The sequence below is a fragment of the Caretta caretta genome, chromosome 5, assembly GCF_965140235.1.
Source record: "Caretta caretta isolate rCarCar2 chromosome 5, rCarCar1.hap1, whole genome shotgun sequence".
Taxonomy (NCBI): Eukaryota; Metazoa; Chordata; order Testudines; family Cheloniidae; genus Caretta; species Caretta caretta.
In genome coordinates, this window is record NC_134210.1 from 121,080,093 (window position 1) to 121,101,660 (window position 21,568).

General features: G+C 39.6%; 1 protein-coding gene across 1 annotated transcript in view; it reads left to right on the forward strand.

The window, feature by feature from the left end:
* SVEP1 (sushi, von Willebrand factor type A, EGF and pentraxin domain containing 1) overlaps nt 1-21,568 on the forward strand; it is a 164,996-nt gene that overhangs the window by 38,066 nt on the left and 105,362 nt on the right. Inside the window, exons 4-7 of the mRNA XM_048851809.2 lie at nt 8,265-8,423; nt 8,707-8,886; nt 13,556-13,735; nt 18,719-18,916. Coding sequence (XP_048707766.2) covers nt 8,265-8,423; nt 8,707-8,886; nt 13,556-13,735; nt 18,719-18,916 — 717 coding nt within the window. The remainder of the gene's footprint in view (nt 1-8,264; nt 8,424-8,706; nt 8,887-13,555; nt 13,736-18,718; nt 18,917-21,568) is intronic.

A 21,568-nucleotide genomic window follows, 5' to 3' on the forward strand; every position in this document is an offset into this window, starting at 1 on the left:
CACACTTACCTTATTTTATCTGTGCCTCAGTATACCTAGCTATAACATGGCTATAATAATATTTATTTTCCTCACCCAGTGGGATTGTGAGTCTTAATGTTTTTCAAACTCTTTTACATCCTGATTAGAGGTTCTACATCTCCACAAAAAGAAAAGGAGGACTTGTGGCACCTTAGAGACTAACATTTATTTGAGCATAAGCTTTTGTGAGCTACAGCTCACTTCATCGGATGCACTCAGTGGAAAAATTCAGTGAATGCATCCGATGAATGTAGCTCAGGAAAGCTTATACTCAAATAAATTTGTTAATCTCTAAGGCGCCACAAGTCCTCCTTTTCTTTTTGCGGATACAGACTAACACGGCTGCTATTCTGAAACCTGTCATCTCCACAAAGTATTTTTATTATTAAAGTATTTATACTTTTAAGTCAAGTACTGCATTAATACTCTTCTGATTTTTAAATTAGTATTAATACAGAATACAAATGGGTTTGGCTGTATTCCCTATATTGTTAATATTAATAATGTTTTCACTTTCAGCTTTTCAATAATACTAACTGCAACTAAATACATGCTAGTGCTAGTCAAATTACACTCAGCTCAAATATGACTTAATGCCACCTCCGCAATCCAGGGGCAGCCAAAAGCTAGTTCAATCCCTAGCATAGGTTAGAGCAACCCTTAGGTTGCTCTAATTTACACCAGCTCCAATGTTCTCTGGGCCCATTCTGCCAGTCCACAATCACTAGAGAGCAAGGAGCTCCATCCACACCCCTTATGCCTGGGACACAAGGACTTGGTGGGCTATAGCTGTCCTATCTGCTTCTGAACCAGATGGGGAATCTACCCCACTCTGGCCCCTCTGCACCATGGGAGTGGTGGGGAGGGTATCTTGACCTGCATTTTAATGATGAACAATTTAAATACGTTGAAAGTTGATTTTTACCATTTCAGCCGCATTGAGAAAAATGACAACTAGTTTGATCTGTGGAGGGGTTATTCAAAGTGCTGCAGTTCACTTGTTAGCGGTTGATAGTTGGTATGGTGTCTGTGTATCGTGGAAGGGTAGATGGGTGCTTCTATGTATGGAATTATCTAAACTTCTGTTTCAGTTCAGCCAATGCCTCTTATTGGGACGTAATGTGTAAATATAGTAAATAAGGCTGTCACATACATCTGGCTTTTTAAGTCACTAATAATAATGCTGAATGAGGAGTTATTTCAAGAAAAAATGATAAAAGACAGTACTGTATATTTTCCATAGTGCGGAAAGGTAGGTTACAAAATATGACAAGGATTTTTTTTTCTAACATTGTAATATTTCAAATTTTGATGAAGCATAATTCCATTCCTACAAACGGCCTTTTAGGGGACAAAAAACAGAAGCCATAAATGAAAATATAAAAACGAGGACCAGTGGAAGGGAAGGGAGAGCAGGGTGACAAGGTGTGAGAAACCATGTAGAAAATGGTCCTTGAGGCACACGTGCACAGCCAATCTCCTGTCAGTTTTACTAGCTCTGCTAATTCATTACACTTTTAGGGAGCCAGGCTGCAGATTGTTGGTTTGTTTCTTTCTTTATTTATTTATTTAACAAGGACCTGTGGGATAGGCCTTCATATTAGGGATTTCCTAGAATTTTCATGTACTCAGGCTGCGCCCTGGGCACACAGCTGAAATACAAAAGCTATGCCGCCTGAAAGCCATGTCCTCACCAGAAGTCATGGGGAAGGCTTGGGGTCAGGGAGTTTGGTACGTGTGGTTTAACAAACATGCCCACTGCCCTGGGTGCTCTACATCTGGTGCAAATGATTCAGATCCCTGACAAGAGTATTTTGTGTGGCAGACAAAATATAGTATTTGGGACCATTGCTAATATGCCTAAGGCCCCATATTTAGTACTGCTTTTGCTCTTGTCTGTGTTAAGCTTACTGAGGGCCTGAATTTGGCTTCTAAAATTCTAAAGCCAGACTTTGTCACAGCTAGGAATACAAATGTAAATATGGAAATGCTAGCAAATCATAATCTACTTTAATTTATTAATATTCTCTTTCTAATGAAGGTTTTGCTTTCCACTTAGTACAATCACTCAGTTTAAAGTAGGAAGTCAGGTCCAAAATAATGTCCAAATGCCATTTAAAATGTGAATGATTTCAAAACAGAGCAGCTAAAAAGACTAAACCTGCCAATACTTGCCAACTTTTACTAGCAGCGAGGTCATGATGAGTATGACGCTGGCAGACCAAGTGCCAGTTCTTGCCAAAGCTGTAAGTGTCAGCTGAGCACTAACAAATTCATAGCTGGAAACCAGCCCAGCTCACCTGGTATGCTAGTATTGTTCAACATAGATGTTAGACTTGTAAGAATGTGTTCTGGTGTTTAGACTCTATGGAATGCTTGTAAGTTGCTGTAAGTTGTAATCTTACTTGGAATGCCTGTATCCCATGCAATAAGGTGATATGTAAGTTTTGGTTTTTTACTGCAAAAATGCCTGCTGTGAACCCTATCAGGAAGGGAATGGTCCACTGCCCATTAAGAACAACTATCAAAATTAAATGGGCTTTTGTGGAACATTATGATACAAAGACTTGGTTAACGGCCCTCTCACAGCCATGAAGGTGCTATGTGAAAGAAAGCACATGTATCCCATGAGCTTGAATGCTGGAAGAAGAGGGATAAAATAGGGACATGGAATTTTTTTCTTTCTCTTGCTGTTTGGACTCTCACAGAGCTGGAGTTAGGAAACAGAAGCAAAGGTCACAAGGGTCAACCTGGGTTAGCCCTAAAAGGCATTCATTGCCGACAGATTGCTACAACTCTGTCACCTTTTCAAACCATAGACTGTATGTAATTCATTTGTGTGTATATATTACCTGCTTTAACCTCTAAAGAACTCTCTTTTCTTTTTCCTATTTAATAAAATCTTTAGTTAGTTTTACTATAGGTTTGGCTACAAGTATTATCTTTGGTGTGAGATCTGAGGTACAAATTGACCTGGGGTAAGTGACTGGTCCCTTGAGACTGGGAACAACCCAAATCTTTTATGATCTTTGGTGTATGGCAGCCAGCTATCACTAAGTCCAGTTTGTCTGGGTGGCAAGATAGACTGGAATGCCCAAGGGGACTGTCTGTGACTCCCTGGTAAGACTGTTACAGTGCTTCAGGAGTTCACATTTGTTACTGGGTTGGTGAAATCTAATTCTAGAACATACAATCAGTTTGAGGTCTCTACCCTGCTTTTCAGCAGTTTGCCCTGAGGCTGGCATTCATGGTTGTGAACCATTCCAGATGGCGTGACAGTGAGATTTATTGTTCTAGAAGTTTTTGCCTTTAATTTGCTGATGCCAAGGCACAAGGAGAATTTTGGGGTGAGACAGCAAACTAACTACTCACATAAGGCTGGATGGTGCAATTCTTACGATTATTTGCTGTCACAAATTAATATTAGTAATTCTTAGTCCCACTGGTTTTATTATACTGCTTGTGACAGAAAGGTTGTACTCGATGGGCCTGATTCTGCTCTCACTTACATTGGTGTAAATCAGGAGTAACTCAACTGAAGGTAGTGGAATTGCACAGATGTAACGTAGGGAATCCCAGAATGAATTAAGGTTGCAGATTTGGATCCGCAATGATCAAAATAATTTCATTCCTTTAATTCGGGTCTTTGGGCAAAAGCGAGTTTTTACATTGCCCACTGATTCTCAGCTCAGCGCAGTGGAGTCGAGAACTAAAAGTGGTTGGAGCTACATCATGTATGCAGAGCATTCCCATTTCAGTGTCTACATGGCTTAGGTTCATTCTTGACAGATGAGTGTATATTAGTAAGTTCCTCAGTTCCTATAGGATAGCACAAAGCAGATGTCAAACCCACTAATAGATAATTTGATCCATTATTAGCATCAAATGTGGAAAGTAGTTAGTTATAGGGATTACTTACGAAATGTAATTTAGTTAACTGAAGAAATTATGCATTTTAACCATGTGAAATGTATTAAATTAATCTTTTAATCACTGAATCTGATTCTCCTCTCTTACACTGGAGTAAATCACGACTAACTCACTGAAATTGCTAAATTACACTGGTGTTACTGAGAAGGAAATAAGGCCCTGTCTCTCTCAGGAGTTGAGTAGATTTGAATTTTTAAAGCAAAATTACTCATCTACAATTTTTATTCGTATATGCAAATGGAAAACTTTGATGCTAATAAATAGAGAAGATATATTCTCCCCTATAGTCTTGTGCATTAAAATCCAGACAAGCTTCCATACTATCCTGTGCATGCTGGAATGTTACCTTTTACAAATTGGCTTTAATTTGTCACTATTTTTATTTTTCATAGGTAAAAAAAAGTGACTCAATACTGCATCCTTAAATATTCAGTGAAATCTGTGAAATCTATGTAATTTTATATTTTCACTTGACCGTGTTAAATTGTTCCAGATGGATGATTTAAAATATTAAGTTAGTAATTATAGCAGATCTCTGCATGCAGCCAGAGAAGGATAGTTTATATTAAAGTCTTCCCTTTGGTTTTTACAGACCTTACTAGGTTTCTTTGTCTCTAGTTCAGGTTCAGGCAGTGTTTTAGCCTATAATTCTGCCTACTTAAGTGTATGCTTCTGTCTCGCAATCCTATGTCAAAGTTGCTTTCTAGTAATTTCTTTACCAGGAAAAAACCCACAGATGGATGTGGAATAAAAGTAGGCAGTCCATTTATGACCTTGAATGTCATCAGCAAGATGTAGGGGATTCACGAACATAAGAGGCATATGGGACTTTCTTTGTGGGAGTTGTTTATCCAAGGAAAGAATATGTGAGGGGGAGAATGCAGAGGCCAGTCTGGCTGATGTTTTTCCATAACTCTTTTCACAGTAATGGTGCTATGGCTATTGTAATAATAGGTTATTCCCAAGGATGGGTTTAAATACATACATACATGCAGGCACATGTGTACACACACACACACAAATTGGCAGATATTCATCATTTCACCTATCTAGTTGCTGTGGGTGACAGCTGCAAAAGTAACAGAATCCTTAGATAGTTACAGAGCTAGGACTGAACTGAAATTACCAGCTACAAAACACAATTCACTTTGAACCCAGAGGTGAAGCGGCAGTAGCCGTACTTAGCCTGACTGGATACCATCATCTGAATCATGGGAGAACAGGTTTCCCAGTGGTCTGGTGTTCTCAAGTCTTATCTCCAGCTTAATGGGGATGGAAAGAATCAGTAAGGGGCACAGGACGAGTGTTCTACTCTAAGATTAAGGGGAAGGGTAGGTCACCAACTTGGAGGTCACTGTCCAGATAGATATATTGGCCAGCCATTCAAACAAACTGGGTGGGAGAGCCAGCTAACAAGCCATCCCCTGAATTGCTCAGGCCAGATGGCTGCCTTCTGAAGACATTAGAGAATAATAAAACAGTCACTGGAACAACACGCCCCCACCCAAAGTGTAAAAGGGGGTTGCCCAGAGATTGTAAAAGGAGGATCCTTTTAAAGACATTCAGATTGGAATGTTGTTTATAGATTCAAGGCCAGAAAGGACCATTATGAGCATCTAGTCTGACCTCCTGTAGAACACAGGCCAGAGAACGTCACCCAGCGAATCCTGCATGGAGTCCAGTCAAGGATGTGGTGGAACTAGACTAGAACATATCTTTTAGAAAGTCCTCCAGTCTTGATTTAGAGACTGCCACTTATGGAGAAGCCACCACATCCCTCCATGATCTGTTCCAATGGGTTAACTTCTCTCACTGTTAAAAATTTGGGTCTGTTAAAACTCCAAAGTACAAAAATCATCTGGATATTGGGCTATTCACTTGCACCTGCCAGGAAGCCTATTAAGAGAATCGTTGTGTTGCTGTTATTGCACAAAGTAGTGCAATTTCCATTACAATAGGTTGGCTGTGCCATGAATACTGCAGTAAAGGCAGTTTAATTGAAGTGACTTTCACAGTGGTGGGTAATTGTACTACAAAATTGTTCACTTTCAGTGATAAAGATTTCATTGTTCTTAAAAGCTTAATCTGGGCAGGTATCCTTTGTCATTCAGGAGAAAAAACAGTTTAATGTTTATTAAAACTATTTCTATGCAATATCAATAAGAATCCTGAGTATAAAGTGGTTGGCACTTTCTCACTTATTTTTATGCTCTCATAAAAGAGCATGTTACTTTTAATGAAGTCACAAGAGGACTAGAAGCAGCTGACTGCAAAAATATGGTGTAATTAAATGGCATTTTTGCAAGTGTTTTTTTAAAAAGTCACTTAAAAAAGAATTCCTGCTGTAGTTGTGAATAAATTTGCCTTCCGGTCTTCCCTTAGCAAGACACAAATTGACCTTCTAAAATGTTTTGATCTTTAATTACTTCCTTTCTTATTTAGGAGCTTTCATTTGGAATTTTAAAGAGCCATTCTACAATGTAGAACCAGCAAGCCAGCTTCCAACACACTGTGTTACATCACTTAATATTTTGCACCATTCAATCATTTTATCACCTAGTTTGAAACTGAAGCTGTGAACTTCCAAAGAGAGACAGAAAAAATATGATCTGTGGAAAATATTCAAGACGCGACCATGTTCAAGAAAATAAAGCTCTAAATATCCTAAACTATATTTTTCAATGCATAATTCACCAGATATGGCTGACTGGATGGTGATGGACTTTGTGGGGGGGGGCAGGGGAGAGTAGAAATCTATTTGTCTTAATAAGACAAATGTCAAAGTATTTACTTTTAAACTCACACAAAATATAGAATTGGTCCAATTCTGTCAAAATAAAAAAGAAAGATATAGTCACAATCTGAGACCTTCAGGAATTAGACCTCTAATACTTGAAAGAGCTAGGAAATATTTGGTGCTGGAAACAAAGGACATTTTAAAGAATTTAAGATTGGACAGAGTTTTCTGGACACAGTTCTCTGGAAGCTACAGAGCCGGATTCTCCATTGTCCTGTACCGTATGCAGCTATTTACATCAGTGCAAAGGGGCTGTAAAACACTACTAAATCAGACTGGTATGTTTTGCGTCCACTTTGCACTGATGTAATGACTGCACATAATGCAGGACAATGGAGAATCTGGCCCACAGTCTACAAGAGAAGTTTAAACAGAATAATAAGTAGTAAGCATTTAAACTAACAGACTTCTGTCTGAACTTCAGCTTTCTTTAGGCTTGTTGCAAATTTCATGAGTCTCATAGCTCAAGAAATAATAACTTAGGCATCAGCATCTTAGAGGGAATGCAGTCTAAGGTACTTATGGCCCCCCCATTACCGTAGTGTGTGGGTGCCTCACAATCTTTAGTGTATTTATCCTCACAACATCCTTGTGACGTAGGGCAGTGCTGTTACCCCATTTTACAGATTGGTGAATTGAGACAGAGAGAGAGAGAAAGATTAAGTGACTTGTCCAATGTCACACAAGTAGTCTATGGTAGAGTAAGGAATTAAATCCTGGTCTCCTAAGTCCCAGACTAATGCCCTAATAATTGGACTATCCTGTCTCCTGTTTCTGCCTCTGTTAGCCCATATTTTCTGTGTCTATTCTCTGTCTCTTGACAACATCTCTTAAATATTTCTCACACACATTCACGCGCACACAGAGTTAAAATTCTGGAGTAGGGTATAAACTACTTTAAAGGCTTTGGGGAGTAATTGTTTTGATTAATTGCTCCATGTGCTATGATTCACACCTATATATAGCATAGCTTCTAAATCATGAAGTCAGATGCTGGATTCTGCGAATTCAGTATGCCAAGAATTTTTATTTATTGAGCCTGATCCTAATTTTCGCATGTTTTGAAAATCTTTGGCTTGATTCGGATCTCATTTATACAAGTATAATCCACGAATAACTCCATAATGTCAATGGAGTTACACAAATGTAAAACCAGAGTGAGGCTCCTTATGTAGAAAGTAAATTATGGCATTGATCCAAAACCCACTGAAGTCAATGGAAAGACCTCCACTGAGTTCAGTGGGCTTTGGTTCAGACCCTATACTCACTAATAACTTTATAGACACACCTGGGTCCTGCTTTGAATTTGAATTAATGACATATAAATGGAGGAAGGGGAGCAACTAAAGCACAGCAATTAAATGCGCAACTTGGTCATCCCCACGCCTCAAGGTACACTAAAAAGGAAGTGTGCATTAAAAAATCCTTACAAAAATTGGTAGTCCAGTGAACTTTCAGAAAGGATGGAGTCTCGCCTTTTCTTCTTCTTCTAAAAGTCGTCTTTTTCATTTGATAGCTTGCCCATCAGGAACATATAAACCTGAAGGTTCGCCTGGTGGTATCAGCACTTGCATCTCTTGTCCTGATGACAACCACACCTCTCCCCCTGGAAGTACCTCCATCGAGGACTGTGTCTGCAAGGATGGGTATCGTGCTGCAGGACAGGCTTGTGAACGTAAGTCTTTCCAAACAGCGAAGATGAATAGAGATGAAAGGCACATTAGGATGCATAGGCAGTGTAACCTTAGCCCTTCTTGGACTGTTTCGCTGTAAATGAGATGGCCACGCATCTGTGGGGTTTATTATAGTGTTTCATATGCATGCCCGCAAAAGTATAGATGCTATAAATTAAAAACTCAAACCTGCCAAATTAAAGACATAAACTAACTGGGTGGGAAATGAAATGAAAATCATGCTTCTGGAATCTCTAACCCTTTTGTTGTTGTATGATTAATTAGTTGTCCACTGCCCTGAGCTGCAGCCCCCTGAAAATGGTTACTTTATCCAGAACATCTGCAACAACTACTTCAACGCTGCCTGTGGAATCCGATGTAAAGCAGGATTTGATCTAGTGGGAAGCAGCATACGGCTCTGTCAGCCAAATGGCCTCTGGTCTGGTTCAGAGACCACGTGCAGAGGTATGAAAGCCATTTCTTTGGAAAAAGCTTTTGACACAAGTTGTTTAGTTGTTAATGATGGTTTGAGATTTGTTGGTTTTGCTGGCTGAGAGTAAATTCCAAATGAAGGAACATTCAAAAGGAAAACCCCATGATGAGTATTTTATCTCCTGGTTTACTAAAATGGAGGAAGAAAACCTTCAGTAAGAAATGCAGAGTGGGTATCATCTGTTAGAGAGCCAAACCCTGGTAAACATTCCGCATTGTCCTCTTTTACACACCTATCCTGTCGATTACTAACTTTATTCACGAGACACCAGTGGAATTGCTAGAGTAAAGTTAGGGCTGTAAATAAAGTTATGGTTAGTAAATAAGGATTTGCAGGATGGGGGTTTCAGAATACCCATGAGGGATCCATCTGGTGGATTAGATGCACGTTGGTATTGGAACCCGGGGGCATAAACTTCAACAAAGAATATTGCTTCCAAATTTCTGATTTATGATCCTTGCGTTTATCATGTGAATGAAAAAAAAATGGAAAGTTCCAGGCCACATGTATAATCTCAGAAGAGTTTTGAGTGTGATTCCATTGGACAGTGACTATTTCCTGGAGGCTGAATGTGAGAATATATTAACTAGAAAGGAGATAATCAGAAGGAGTGATCGAAGATGACACGACTGGGAATAGGGAGAGGGGCTGAAAAAAAGTATTTATCCAAAGAGGGCCTCCTGGCGTCCTAATAACTACATTTGAATATTGCTTTAGTGGATCAGATCACAATTCCATCTTGCCTCTGGCTTAAAACATGATGTTTCAGAAGAAGGTATCCACCTTCCAGTTCTACCAGTGCGCTGGCAGGACACCTTAACCAGTTGTGCAGTTCTACAAGGGATGTGGGATTCCTTTCTGACCACCTACAGGCACTTATGGACTGAGGCTCCTCTTCCACCTTTCACAGCCCGTTTGGAGAAAGGAAGCTTGCAGCCACACACTGGCTGGTATGCAGGTCAGGTTTCACTTAGGGAAAGGATGCGTGATGGAGACAAGGGGAATGGACAGAGCCAGAGAACAGTCACTCTTTGAGACATGCTCACCTGGCAACCCACCTGAATGTGCATAACAAATTGCTGCATAGTCTAATGCTGAATGTTGCTGAATTTACTGTCCCTCTGCAACTCTCAGTGACCCTGGAACGGGTGAGAGCTTGCAATGGAAAAAATATGTTGCTAGTACTTTGGGACAGAGAAGCAAGATCCGTGGGATTTGGCCGGGTCATTCCCCTAGGCAGGCTACAGAGTGAAATAGTTTGAAAAAACAACTGCAGGCTGATTGGATTATTGGGAGAGCAGGTCTCCATGAGACTCTCTCTCTTACAAAGGGGTCCTCCAGAATGAAAAGGCTGGAGAGCCCCTGCACTGGAGCATAAAGGAAGGACTGATCAATTTTCACTCTAATCATCTACAGTATTATAGTCTCCACACAGAGAAGTGGAACAATTTTAAGCATGTAAAATTTAGAGAGTCCGCCCCCCCCTCCCCCTCTCCACACACACTTTTAGGGGAGAAGCTACTCTGTCTTCTGGTTTTTTGGTGAGGGATGGTTTCTTTTTTCTGCAAAGTTCCACAGTTTTCCTTTTAATGAAGCATTTGGCTTTAACATGGAAAAAGAAGTTAGCCCTCTGCTTTGAGCTGTTATCTTCATGTGGTATTAATTTTCTTTGAAGCATCTAGAGGAGATCCTTTCTTTTTTTCCCCCTCATAATACATTGTGTTGAAGTTCCTAATAAAAAAATAATCCAACCTTAGCATACGCTGTGTCTGCTGTTCTCCATTCATACAAGAAACAATGGTGTAGAAGAGAGCAAGATCAAAGGCACAGTTTATGGGCTGTCTCATTAATCCCAACAGTATTTTATCACATCAATTATGAAAGGACCCCAAAGGATTTTAATCCCTTCACACTGCTTTAGGTTTCGACATTAAACATTCAATGTTTTATCATTTTTGCACTACTTAGCTAAAATGTGTCATGGCTGTGATAAGTGATGCTTAGACCCATCAGCGCACCTTCTCCAGTTAGCAGCAGCTAATATAGAATTAAGCTAAATACTGTCCAACTGCAAAACACCCATTTAATCCAGAAAAATATACTATAACAAAATTATAAAGGCCAACAGAATATATTTTAATGTACATTTATGGGAACTTTTAGTGATTGTGGAAAGTGCTAGATTGATAGTCCTCAAGTCAAGAGGATGGTCTTGTGGTTAAGGCACTAGGCTACAATTTGGAAGGTCTGGATTCTATTTCTGGTTCTTCTACACATTCCTGCTGTAAATTTACAGAGGCTAAGTTACTTGCCTGTGCCTCAGTTCCCCATCTGCTGATGGAGCTAACAGTATTTCCCTACCTCACAGGGGTCTTGTGAAGAGTAAGTAATCCATTAGCCTTTGAGAAGCCTAGATCCTGCATGGCCTACACACCCAGTACTCCCTCTGACTTCAGTGGGATGCTCAAGAAATGTGGGATCAGGTCTCTGGGCCTTTAAGCATTCTGTGTGTGTGTGAGAGAGAGAGAGAGAGAGAGACTAGAGACGGGGGATAGTTTATTTAAGTTTTGTCAAATCTTGTCGGCTGGGTTTTGGTTTGGGGTTTTGTCTGGATCCCATTTTATTCAAAAGCTTAGTGTTCATGGGGAGACTGACATAAGTGTTTTGTTCAGGTTTTGGCATATGTATGAGCAGGAAGTCCAAATGTTAGGTGGGCTATAGCCCTGGAGACCAATAGATCTTGTATGCTCGTGCTCATACTCACTGGGATGGAAACAGAGGTCTCCACTTCCCAAGTGTGCCCCCTTAGAGGGGTGAGGGCTAGAAGTTCAGCAGTGGCAAATCCCTGTGCTTTGCTGCTCCCTGGGATGATGTTTCAGATGGAGCTCCCTCCCTCCTGCCTAGGACACCAGTGGGAGAAGTAGCCGCGGTTCCGGTCCTTCCACGCTGGAACACACGGTTAGCAGTGTTGCTGATAGTGAATCATAGCTCCATCACCCTGAAAGGAACAGAACAATGGCCATGCATTCCTTCCATGCCTGCAGGTGAGCAGGACCTAATAACAGGTGCAAAGAGGCACATGCTACCACCTGTGAAGGTGTGTAGCAGTGGTCACCTGCTGAGCATTTCCCCAGTGCTTCCAGATTTATTCCCGCTGCCTCCATAATGCCTCCAGGACCTAATAGTTTGCAATGCCCACTACACACACTGCCACAGCTGTGGCATTAAAGGCCACAGTAGAAATCATAATACCCTAGGAGCCTATTCTCCTTTGCATGACAAATTTGCATTAGAGTTGTAATATGTTTTTCTTAGTGCAGTTAAGGTAAAGAATAATACAAAACGAGTCTGAAGAGCAACACTTCCTTTAATTCATTAAGAGTCTAGTGACTCTAGTCGAAAGTAAGTTTCCTGATCTCTCTCATTTCTAGAAAAGCCTGTGCATACACATGAATTGGGGGCGGCAGGGAGGAGTGGCAGAGCTCTGGACCTGAGTGAACACAAGGCCGTCATAACGCCTAGATGTTAGGCAGCTAACTGGGTTGCCACTCCTTGTTTTTTGGTCAATAGTTGATACAAATCATGCAGGTTTTTTTCCTGATGTGTTTATATCAAACTCCATCCGAAAGGAACTAATTTTTTTTAATTACTCAAGACTTGTAATCCTGGCTGTTGGTACAGCTGGATTTCATTTGATTGATAACTGATTAACTTGGTTCTCTTACTATCTTTCGGAAGACATGTAGTCTGTTGGGTCAATATGTACAATTATACACGCATGTTTTCTCATCAGTATGTGCAATAGACTACTGGAAAAAGGAAAGAAAGCTGCCAAGTTTGCTTAACTTTGAACTTATTTGGAAAGAAAGCGAGTAGTTTGACTCCTACATTGGCAGGGGGGTCACTTCGTAAAATCAACATTCTTAACCACAACATAGAAGTTACCCAGGCCACTGCAGTCATGACTCATTCAGGCCTTGACCCTTCTCCATCCAAGTTGATGGAAGGCATGGAAGCAGGATCTAGCTCTTAAAAAGACAGTAGATTGGAGAACTGCAGCTTCCCCCCCCCCCTTTTTTTTATTACTATTCAGTTGTGCTACTGCTTAATTTGTTAGACAAGACTGATGCACAAGATTACATTTAATTCCATGTTCTTCTGGAGTTGATTTTAGTTATGTAATAAATTGGTGTCAAGATGCAGCATTAGGAATTCAGCAAGTTTAAAAAAAAATACCCTGTATTCTCAGCCAAAGCTAACCCTGTCTTCCCATTCAGCATCATTCCGCAACTCCTCCCAGAGCTAACTAAACAAATCTTCTTAGTTACACTTCCTTTAAGTTCATTGACTAGATAATGGACCCAGATTTCCCAGTGTGACATCTTAAAGAGGCCTGGTTTTCAGAAAGGGGTAAGCACCCACCCTGTGAAAATTAGGCCCCTGTAAGGTGTCTTAACATGAGCACCCAAAATCACTGGTCAGTTTTGAAAATATTAGCTTTATTTATAAACCCAGATTACCAGAATGTTATTTTCACTATATCCATTTGAATGACAAAGGGTTTTAGAAGTGACCTTTAAACAGTCTGTTGTTCCTCTTGTTTATCGTGAAAACGTAACATGATTGTTTTACCATTTGCAGTTCGAACGTGTCCAAAACTTCACGCACCTGAAAATGGACAAGTGAATTGTTCATCCGGTGATATCTCATACAAGACAGTGTGTTTTGTGACCTGTGATGAGGGCTATGAACTGGAAGGAAACTCCAAACTTACCTGTCAAGGAAACTCTCAGTGGGATGGAAAGGAGCCAACGTGTGTGGGTATGTTTTTTGTCGTTACATGACTGTTCATATAGAACCATATCTTGAGGAGGGATTGGTAATGGGATAAGAAAACCTTGACCTCTCGATTGCTGGTTGAAATCCAGCCCCAATAGGTAATATCTAAAAGTCACTCCTCTCCTGTGGCTGTTTGGTAACCTGTATGAAATGAATTAATGATCACAGTCCAGTTCCTGGTAAACATGGCTTTCATACAGCAGAGGCAAGAGTGAATCTCTGGGGAGACTCAATTACCCTTTCGGAGCTAGAGATGCTCCCTCCAGCAAAGATTGAGGCATGTTGGCAGTGTGGAGGAAGCTTAAACTACCGCTGACTCCTTTGTTGGAATTCCCAGCACAGAGGCCAAGGCTTGAAAGGGTTGATGCTGAGGAAGGAAACTTGCTGGTCACATGTGAAGCACATCGGTGGAGCAGTGCGGGGAAGCATCCACTGCTGATGCCTGCACAGAAGCTGCTATGTGAATAAGTAGAGGACTTTAGACTCCAGGATTACCAGTCCAGCACTTTTCATGAGTGTGCTGACTTCACTGGAAAATGTTGTTAATAATAATAATAATTTTTAAAACCCAGTGAAATACAGAAATCATGAACATAGGGCCTGACTTTTCAGAAGCTGGGCTGGTTTGATGCTCCTGAAAATTGTGGGTGCAGTTAATGTCATCGGTAAATTTTGTACCTACATGTCCAAATGACCTACATTATGCCTATAATTATTTGTAATTCAAAAACTACGGGGACAAAAATGGGGACCCTGTGAGGGCAAGGCTGAACATTCAGCCCTTGATATAGATACATGCTTTAAAAACATCATGAAGATAAATTCATAAATTTTGGATTATTTACACTAAGTACATTAAGAGCCCGATCTTGCTCCCAGATCAATGGGAACGTTTTATTTAACTTCAAAAGAGCAAGCCTGGGCCCTGAAATGCCATTGGAGGATTATTATTGGAAGATTTACTTTAGTCTGTCATTTCTTAATTTTTAATTATTATAATTCAGTTCCATTATATATCAAAAGGCTGCCTCATGCTGTTTGATATTATTTGACTCTTTTTTCATAATCAAGTAGGTTATATGAGAGTTGTTGCTGGATTTCTGAGTCACCCATGGCAAGGCTTTGTTCTTGTTGGTCCCAAAAATCCAGTGTAAGAATTTCCTTTGATTGTCCCGTTGCAAAAAGCAGTAGCTGAAAAATCTGGACTCGCTCTTGCCATGACTGCACACAAAAGTAACTTGTATAGACACCCCACCCCCACGCAAGGAAAGCGGATGTGAAATTCCACTCATGGAATGATTGCAGGATCATGAAAATGCTAACCAGAGTCCTAATAGCACATTTTAAAAAATGGTTCTCCTTACTGATGTTCTAAATTAGTACTCTCTCTGTTAAAAATGCGCACCTCACTTCTAGTCTGAATTTGTCTAGCTTCAGTTTCCAACCATTAGGTCTCATTATGCTTTTTACCGCTAGATGAAAGAAGCATGTACTATCGGTAGGGCTCCGTGTCTGTCACAGAGGTCGCGAAAGTCATGGATTCTGTGACTTTCCACGACTTCTACAGGGGATGGTGCGGCAGGCTCAGAGGCCACCCAAAGCAGCTGGCTCCTGGGACAGCCACACCAAATGCTTCCCAGTGTAGGTACTTGTAGGCTGTGATCTATTAACCTTCTCTTAGTAAATTAAAAAGATTTTGCTCCTATGTCTTTCGCTATAAAACATGTTTCAGAGTAACAGCCGTGTTAGTCTGTATTCGCAAAAAGAAAAGGAGTACTTGTGGCACCTTAGAGACTAACCAATTTATTTGAGCATAAGCTTTTGTGAGCTACAGCTCACTTCATCGGATCTGCGTAGTTAGATAGGGCCCAATTAGTTTTATCTGCCACATGCTATAGGTTTTTTTCCTACAAGGGGATGTATGTTACGTGTATTTTTAATTCAAGCAACTTTTCATTGAAGATGCTGTTGTAATGAATTGTCTTGTATTATTGTTACATTATATTCTGTTGTCTAAAATTAAAATATTTGATAGGCATGAAAACGTCTTTCTTTTTTTTCTAACTTGCAAAAAAAAAAGTTAATATTTCCCCACCGCTAAACTCTTTTATCTCTTTCCCTTTTGTATTCCACTGAAGACTGGTTTATAGCCAACATCTTAGATTTAGTATACATCAGGAAATGTTAGTCTCCTCGTATTACAATGCTCTGTACAGTGCACATGATTACTGCAGGAGTACATAATTCATTGGCATTAATGCCAAGGGCACTGATGCCATCTAGTGTTGAAAGAATTAGTGTGCCCACTTTTTAAATGTGTTTTGGTCAGGCTTCGTCCCCAAAGTTTATGTTGAAAAGGAAGAGAGAGAGAGAGGTCAATTAGTGCCCTGCTGTGCAGTATTCTTTTTGTCCATTAGACTGAGATTCACTTGTTAGTTTATGAATTGCGTACTATACTCCTACTCCCTTGGTTTCAGTCATCTCCATGTGATGCACTGTTTTACAGACATGGGACAGATTTTGCTTTCTCATATGCTGGATTTTCACCCTGTATTTCCATTGGCATGAGTAACTGAGATCAAATTCTGACCCATCCAGTGCTAATTTGTCTAATATTTATATACATTTACAGAATCAGAGATTGATGGGATGAAATTCCTCTCCTGTATACACCCTTTTAAATCCAGACTTATTGGGTCAGATCCTAAACCTGTGTAAATCATTGTAGCTCAGCTGAAGTCAATGGAGCTATGACAGTTTATACCAGCTGAGGATCTGGCCCACTGAGAGCAGAAGACCTGTAGAATTGTAGGAGTCAGAGACGAAAAAGTTCTATTAGGCCATCCAGACCTTTTCTCTAATAATGCAAGGCTGCTCCTTATACAGTCTAGTGTTTTGTCTGGTTCAGTAATATATGTCCTAAGTGCTTGGACTATCACCACTTCCCCAGAAGACTATTCCACTTTTCCTTGTATTCAACCTAAATTTTCCTTTTCTCAATTTCTTCTCTTCACTCCTAGTTATATATCCCTTTGTACCACCCTACATAGTTCTTCTTCTCTTTGTGTTTGTGCCTGTCATTACATCCGATGAAGTGAGCTGTAGCTCACGAAAGCTTATGCGCAAATAAATTTGTTAGTCTCTAAGGTGCCACAAGTCCTCCTTTTCTTTTTCCCTAAATTGTCACTTATCCAACCAGCTCATAATTAGGTCTTTTAATTTTGATTCCCTAATCATTTTTGTTGCTGCTCTCTGAACTCCCTCCAATTTGTCAAGAGCTTTCCCATAAAGAGGTGTCCAGAAATGAACACCATTTTTAACTAATGGAAATAGTTTTAAGTTTTAAGACAATTATTCTGTCTAAAATGAATGTGTATACACTCAAGGCCTCTGCAGACTGTCAAAATAACGACAAGATATGAAGTATTATTATTAATAGTTTAAACTTTAGTCTTAATTTTTCAAAAGCAAGACTTTCAAGGGGAGGAAATATTTATAATACTTAGATTCTTTCTTTAAAATAAGTTTTGTAGAACTGCCAGCTTTTCAACTACTTTACAAAAAAAAATTTTTGTCTCAATATTAACTGTTCTGAATCTGAATCTGAATCTTTTCTACACCCTGAAACATCAGGTAAGGAATGAACAAGGCTCCACCATCCCAATCTGTCCTGGAAGCTTTTTACATATCCGCTATGTTAAGTATCATAGGTTTTCCCTCTCTGAGTAGTGTTTAACAGACGGAGTCTTTCAGTCAGCTCTTTTTACGTGTTTGACCAACTACCTAATGAGAGACCTGCCATGGCAAACTCTTGCTTCATACATGTCTTAACACATGTCCCAGATATTTCCATCTTCTTTTCTGGATAGCTTTGGCGATGATAAGTTGTTGAACTCTATGATGAATCTCGGTGCTATACATTCATTCCATTTAATACTTAACATTTTCCTGAGGCATTTGCTTTGGAAGGCATATTAATATTTCAAGGCACATTATTGAAAATACATTTATTGTACAAATTCGGTATCCACCTTTTACCGTATTTGCTCAGCTCTACATGACAACAGTAAAAATTTGCAGTAACTGCCCGAAATAATAAATATGGCTGGTTGAAAAACAGGATAAAGTGTCGGTAAAAATGTAGTCATTTCCCTCCCTCTCTCCTTCCTCCCACCCCATTTTAGAAATTTCAAATTTTGATTAAGTTTTTCTTCACAATTTGAAAATATTTGACCTGCCCTAGTCATAAAACATTTCATAACATTAAGGTACATTTTTGGTCCCTGCAAATCCACAGTCAACATTTGCTAAACTTGGAAGTTTAGGTTTACATGGAAACCAGCAAATTGTTCTTTTGGTTGCCATGTATAGTTCCCTGAGTTCTGGTTCGTAGTTTAGGTTTGAACAAAATCAGATATCAGCCTATAGTAATTTGAAACTGGATGTAGGTTCACTTACAAGCCATTTCACAAACAGAAGGTGATGGAGCATGTAATGAAACCTGAAATAAACTAATTGTAATGACTTTTTTGTTTTAGTAAAATTGTTGTACCTCTTAGTTCTCATTTCATGGCATTGTATAAACAGTTCTTTGTAGTTAGCATGCAGCAAACTGCTCACAGTGCCACTCCAATATCTGTATTGTGACAATGAGACAACAAAATAGGAGCAGGTGAAATTAATAGGTTCTTGTACAAAGCTGTGGTGTGATTCCAGCAGCAACAAAAAAAATGGTAACTAGTGAATTTAAGAAAAAGGAGCAGATCTGATACAAGGGGGTGGGGCCAAACCTGATTTGTCTCATGAGGATATTGCCAATGGTTGTAATTTACTGAAAGAGAACTCCTGCAACCATAAGAACTCACCTGAATTCCAGCACCCATTTCAAAAGGTTCTTAATTGCTGATAACTTTGGAAGTGTATATTTTCTGTGTCAGCTGACATTTGTGTGTTTACTTCATGTAGAGGTGCATTGCCCCATCTTCCAGAAACCTGAGAGTGTGACAGTACATCCATCAAGTTGTGGAAAGGAACCATCAAAATCTGGAACAGTGTGCCAGATGAGCTGCCCCCAGGGATTCACCTTGTCTGGTGTTAGAGAAGAACTGAGATGCACTCCTTCTGGGAAATGGAGTGAAAATGTCCAGAAGTCTCTATGTAAAGGTATAGACCTGAACAATAATTTCCACTTGCAAGTAGATGTGGGTTCCGAGGGAAGGGGATTGCAGAGAGAGAGAGATAAAGATGTGTTGGAACCTGAGGCAAAGCCTGATTAAAGTGATTTCCAAAATGTACTGCTTCTACCGTTGCCTGACAATAGAATTTAATATTTATTAGTTCGTTACAATTTTGTGGCTCAGCAAGATTGTTCCAGTACATTTATGATGCACCTCACCATCAGTCAGCCCTCTGGAGACCCCTCCCAGGTGTCCTGTTTTGTTGGGGTTCACGGTACTGTGTGACTTTAAGGCCTGGGAGAAAAAGTTAAATTATAAATTTGAAGAATGAAGGTGAGAAAAACCTAGGCTGTAGAGGTGGCCAAAGAGAAACCAAACAATATAATAACAGTAATAATATCAATGGTATATCATGCATTTATATAGTTCCTTTTATCTCAAGGTTCCTTAAGTGCTATGGAAACTTATGCTAATATGCAAGATATATTAAGGTGTTTTATCCCAGTTTTTCACAGCACCCTCCGGGGAGAGGAACTAACTCTGTTTAACAGCTTTCTACTCAAAACTTTAGGGCACACAATGAAGAATGCCGCAATTAACTGAAGCTGCACAGGAAGTGTAGATGGGGAAAACGTAATTACATTCGTTTGAGTTTGGCCAGAGCTCTGGTATGAACACCCAACTCTTTCATAAGATATTAAATTTTCTCGTACACAAATATACTTTCAGTTTGAATGCCTTTAACTCTAGATTAAGGGAAAACCCCAAGAAAGAACAAAAGTAAAGTCTCATTGAGAAAGCATAGGGTATATTTCTCTGTGACATTCTGCACCTGAGACAGAATGGAGGGCCTCACAGCAGAGAGGCAGGCAGACTCTTTAGAAATGAAAAGGTGCATTACGAAAAACAGAATTATAAGTTATTTAGCACATCACTACAGAAAGTGCCACAGGATTTCTGTTGTGAGGACCTCCATATTACTACTTATCCTAAACACAGCACCTCCAGCAGCATAATGATCCCTAGTGCATTATTTCCGTATTGACTTGGAGGGTAGAGTCCCCCCTACTGAATCAGCAGCAGCCTCCCTGCTCGTGGAAGTTCTTCTATGCAAATATGGATGAGGCATAATTTATAATTAGGACTGTCAATTAATCGCAGTTAACTCACACTCAAAAAAATTAATCGCGATGTAAAAAATTAATCGCAATTAATCACAGTTTTAATCGCACTGTTAAACAATAGAATACCAATTTAAATTTATTAAATATTTTGGATGATTTTCTACTTTTTCGTGTATATTGTATTCTGTGTTGTAATTGAAATCAAAGTGAATATTATTTTTATTACAAATATTTGCACTGTAAAAATGATAAACAAAAGAAATAATGTTTTTAAATTCACCTCATACAGGTACCGTAGTGCAATATCTTTGTCGTGAAAGTGCAATTTACAAATGTAGGGGGGCTTTTGTTCGTTACATAACTGCGCTCAAAAACAAAACAATGTAAAACTTCAGAGCCTACAAGTCCACTCAGTCCTACTTCTTGTTCAGCCACTCGCTAGGACAAACAAGTTTGTTCACATTTACAGGAGATAATGGTGCCCTCTTCTTATTTACAATGTCACCAGAAAGTGAGAACAGGCATTTACATGGTACTTTTGTAGCCGGCATTGCAAGGTATTTACGTGCCAGATATGCTAAACATTTGCATGCCCCTTCATGCTTCGGCCACTATTCCAGAGGACGTGCTTCCATGGTGATGACGCTCGTTAAAAAAATAACGCGTTCATTAAATTTGTGACTGAACTCCTTGGGGGAGAATTGTATGTCTCCTCCTCTGTTTTACCCACATTCTGCCATATATTTCATGTTATAGAAGTCTCGCATGATGACTCAGCACATGTTGTTCATTTTAAGAACGCTTTCACAGCCAATTTCATAAAATGCAAAAACAGCACCAATGTGAGATTTCTAAAGATAGCTACAGCACTTGACTCAACATTTAAAAATCTGAAGTGCTGTCCAAAATCTGAGAGGGATGAGGTGCGGAGCATACTTTCAGAAGTCTTAAAGAGGAATGCTCTGATGCGGAAACTACAGAACCCAAACCACCAAAAAATAAAATCAACCTTCTGCTGGTGGCATCTGACTCAGTTAATGAAAATGAACGTGCGTCGGTCTGCACTGCTTTGGATTGTTATCAAGCAGAACCTGTCATCAGCATGGACGCATGTCCCCTGGAATGGTGGCTGAAGTATGAAGGGACATATGAATCTTTAACACATCTGGCAAGTAAATATCTTGCAATGCCAACTACAACAGTACCATGAGAATGCCTGTTCTCACTTTCAGGTGACATTATAAACAAGAAGCAGACAGCATTATCTCCTGCAAATGTAAACCAACTTTTTTGTCTGAGCGACTGGCTGACCAAGAAGTAGGACTGAGTGGACCTGCAGGTTCAAAAATTCTACGTTGTTTTATTTTTGAATGCAGTTTTTTGTACATAATTCTTCATTTGCAAGATCAACTTTCATGATAAAGAGATTGCACTATAGTACTTGTATTAGGTGAATTGAAAATTACTATTTCTTTTGTTTTTTTACAGTGCAAATATTTGTAATAAAAAATGAA